Source organism: Poecilia reticulata, linkage group LG4 (assembly GCF_000633615.1).
Source record: "Poecilia reticulata strain Guanapo linkage group LG4, Guppy_female_1.0+MT, whole genome shotgun sequence".
NCBI classification, from domain to species: Eukaryota; Metazoa; Chordata; class Actinopteri; order Cyprinodontiformes; family Poeciliidae; genus Poecilia; species Poecilia reticulata.
The window spans coordinates 24,934,684-24,936,913 of NC_024334.1; the positions used below are offsets into that span (position 1 = coordinate 24,934,684).

Consider the following 2,230-nt stretch of genomic DNA (forward strand, 5'->3'; position numbering starts at 1 on the left):
GTAACCAAAGAATGATTGAGTCGCTACATAACCAAAGAATGAGTGAGTCGCTGGGTAACCAAACAATGAGTGAGTCGCTATATTCCCAAAGAATGAGTCAGTCACTACATAATCACAGAATGAGTGAGTCACTACATAACCAAAGAAGTAATGTCACTGGGTAATCAAAGAATTAGTGAGTCGCTACGTAACCAAAGAATGAGTGAGTCACTTCGTAATCAAAGAATGAGTGAGTCGCTAGATAATCACAGAATGAGTGAGTCACTACATAACTAAAGAATTAATGAGTCACTGGGTAATCAAAGAATGAGTGAATCACTTGGTAAAAAAAAGAATGAATGAGTCGCTACGTAATCAAAGAATTAGTGAGTTGCTATGTAACCAAAGACTGAGTGAGTCGCTATGTAATCAAAGAATGAGTGAGTCGCTATGTTACCAAAGAATGAGTGAGTCGCTATGTTACCAAAGAATGAGTCAGTCACTACATAATCACAGAATGAGTGAGTCACTACATAACCAAAGACGTAATGGTCACTGGGTAATGAAAGAATGAGTGAGTAACTACGTAATCAAAGAATGAGTGAATTACTACGTAATCAAAGAATTAGTGAGTCGCTACGTAATCAAAGAATGAGTGAGTCACTACGTAATCAAAGAATGAGTGAGTCGCTACATAACCAAAGAATTAATGAGTCACTGGGTAATCAAAGAATGAGTGAGTCACTTGGTAAAAAAAGAATGAGTGAGTCGCTACGTAATCAAAGAATTAGTGAGTCGCTATGTAACCAAAGACTGAGTGAGTCGCTATGTAATCAAAGAATGAGTGAGTCGCTGGGTAACAAAAGAATGAGTGAGTCGCTACGTTAAGTCTTCTTTCTATACCAAGACGAATTGTTGACCAAGGTAATTGAAAAATTGAAAACAAGAAGGACAAAAAAGTGAAAAAAACCAACAAAAAAAACCAAATACAGATAAATTGCTCATTGCTGCTGCCGCTAGTCTGGAGGAGCTGAGTGAGGAAGGCGTAGAGGAGAAGAACTCTTTGAGCTTGGAGACTTCAGCTCTGAGGAGGAGCTTTGTAGAAATAGGAGGTGCTTCTATGAGCAAGGGTTTAGGCACCCCTGAATGGCTGCCACGGAGAATCATGGATTCCTCAAACATAAACAAAAAAAATCCAGGCAACAGTACAAGTATGTTTTTGACAAGGGATTATGATATAAAGCTAAAAAAAAGTCAATTTTACATAATGCTCCCTCCCATCCCTTCACTTTTTATAGATCAAGCAAACAAAACAAAAAAGCTCCACACATCTCAAACAGAAGATAAACCACTGACTGACCTGGCTCCTGTTGAGTTTGGTCTCCAGTTGTTTGAGGACTTCATTATCATTTTCTTCACGGTTACTCACAACTCCAGTCACTCGCAAAAGCAGCAGCAACGCTGACACAAGGGTCCAGAGACGGGTCATCGCCTGAAACTACATCAGGAAATCGGATCGTTTATAGAGCTGCAAATGACTGTTTCCAGTAAGTCAGACAACAGAGAAACACAGTCTGTTTAATGTATGTTTAGGCATGAAAGGCATGATGTGGGGGATTTAAGCAGCCTGTCATTACCCCCCACCTTTCCTTCTGAGGCTGCACAAAGCATACGAAACCTATCAGTACCACATATGCTTGAGCTCCAGCCACTTTAAAAATGATTACTGTCTGATACAGGGTCTTTTTTTGCCACCCCTGGTTGCAACTGAAGCACATTGATTTCTGCTAAACTGAAAAACCTTTAGAAAAAGTTACAGAGACAACTAACATTCAATATGGACAATTTAAATCAAATCTCTGTGTGTAACTGAATTGTCAACCTCACAGTTGAGACAGTTAGAGGTTGTTTGATGATCAGTCAATGTAAACTTAGGTATTCAGAAATATCAGAACTCGAACAAAGCACTACATGGATGCTTTGTCCACCATGTGTGGTTATTTTCACAATGGATATTAGGTTCTCAGTTCCCTGATGACAAGTTTTTAAAAAGAAAGCATTGATTATATTATGCCACTGTTGACATTTTATGGTCAAAATTCTGAAACTTTTGATTTGAAGTTTGCAACTCTCCTAGCAAAACTAACATAATTACAGTAACATTTAATGTGGACACAAATACAATTAACAAATAACTTCTAAATGACTCTGGAGATTTGTCAGAGGTATTAGTCAAATGAAATTATATTAT

At 38.1% G+C, this 2,230-nt stretch overlaps 1 protein-coding gene across 1 annotated transcript in view; it reads right to left on the minus strand.

Moving 5' to 3' along the window:
- Positions 1 to 2,230, minus strand: part of LOC103464045 (fibropellin-1) — a 23,935-nt gene that overhangs the window by 20,938 nt on the left and 767 nt on the right. Inside the window, exon 2 of the mRNA XM_008407848.2 lies at positions 1,340 to 1,477. Within this exon, the coding sequence (XP_008406070.2) occupies positions 1,340 to 1,468 (129 nt within the window). The 5' untranslated portion in view covers positions 1,469 to 1,477. The remainder of the gene's footprint in view (positions 1 to 1,339; positions 1,478 to 2,230) is intronic.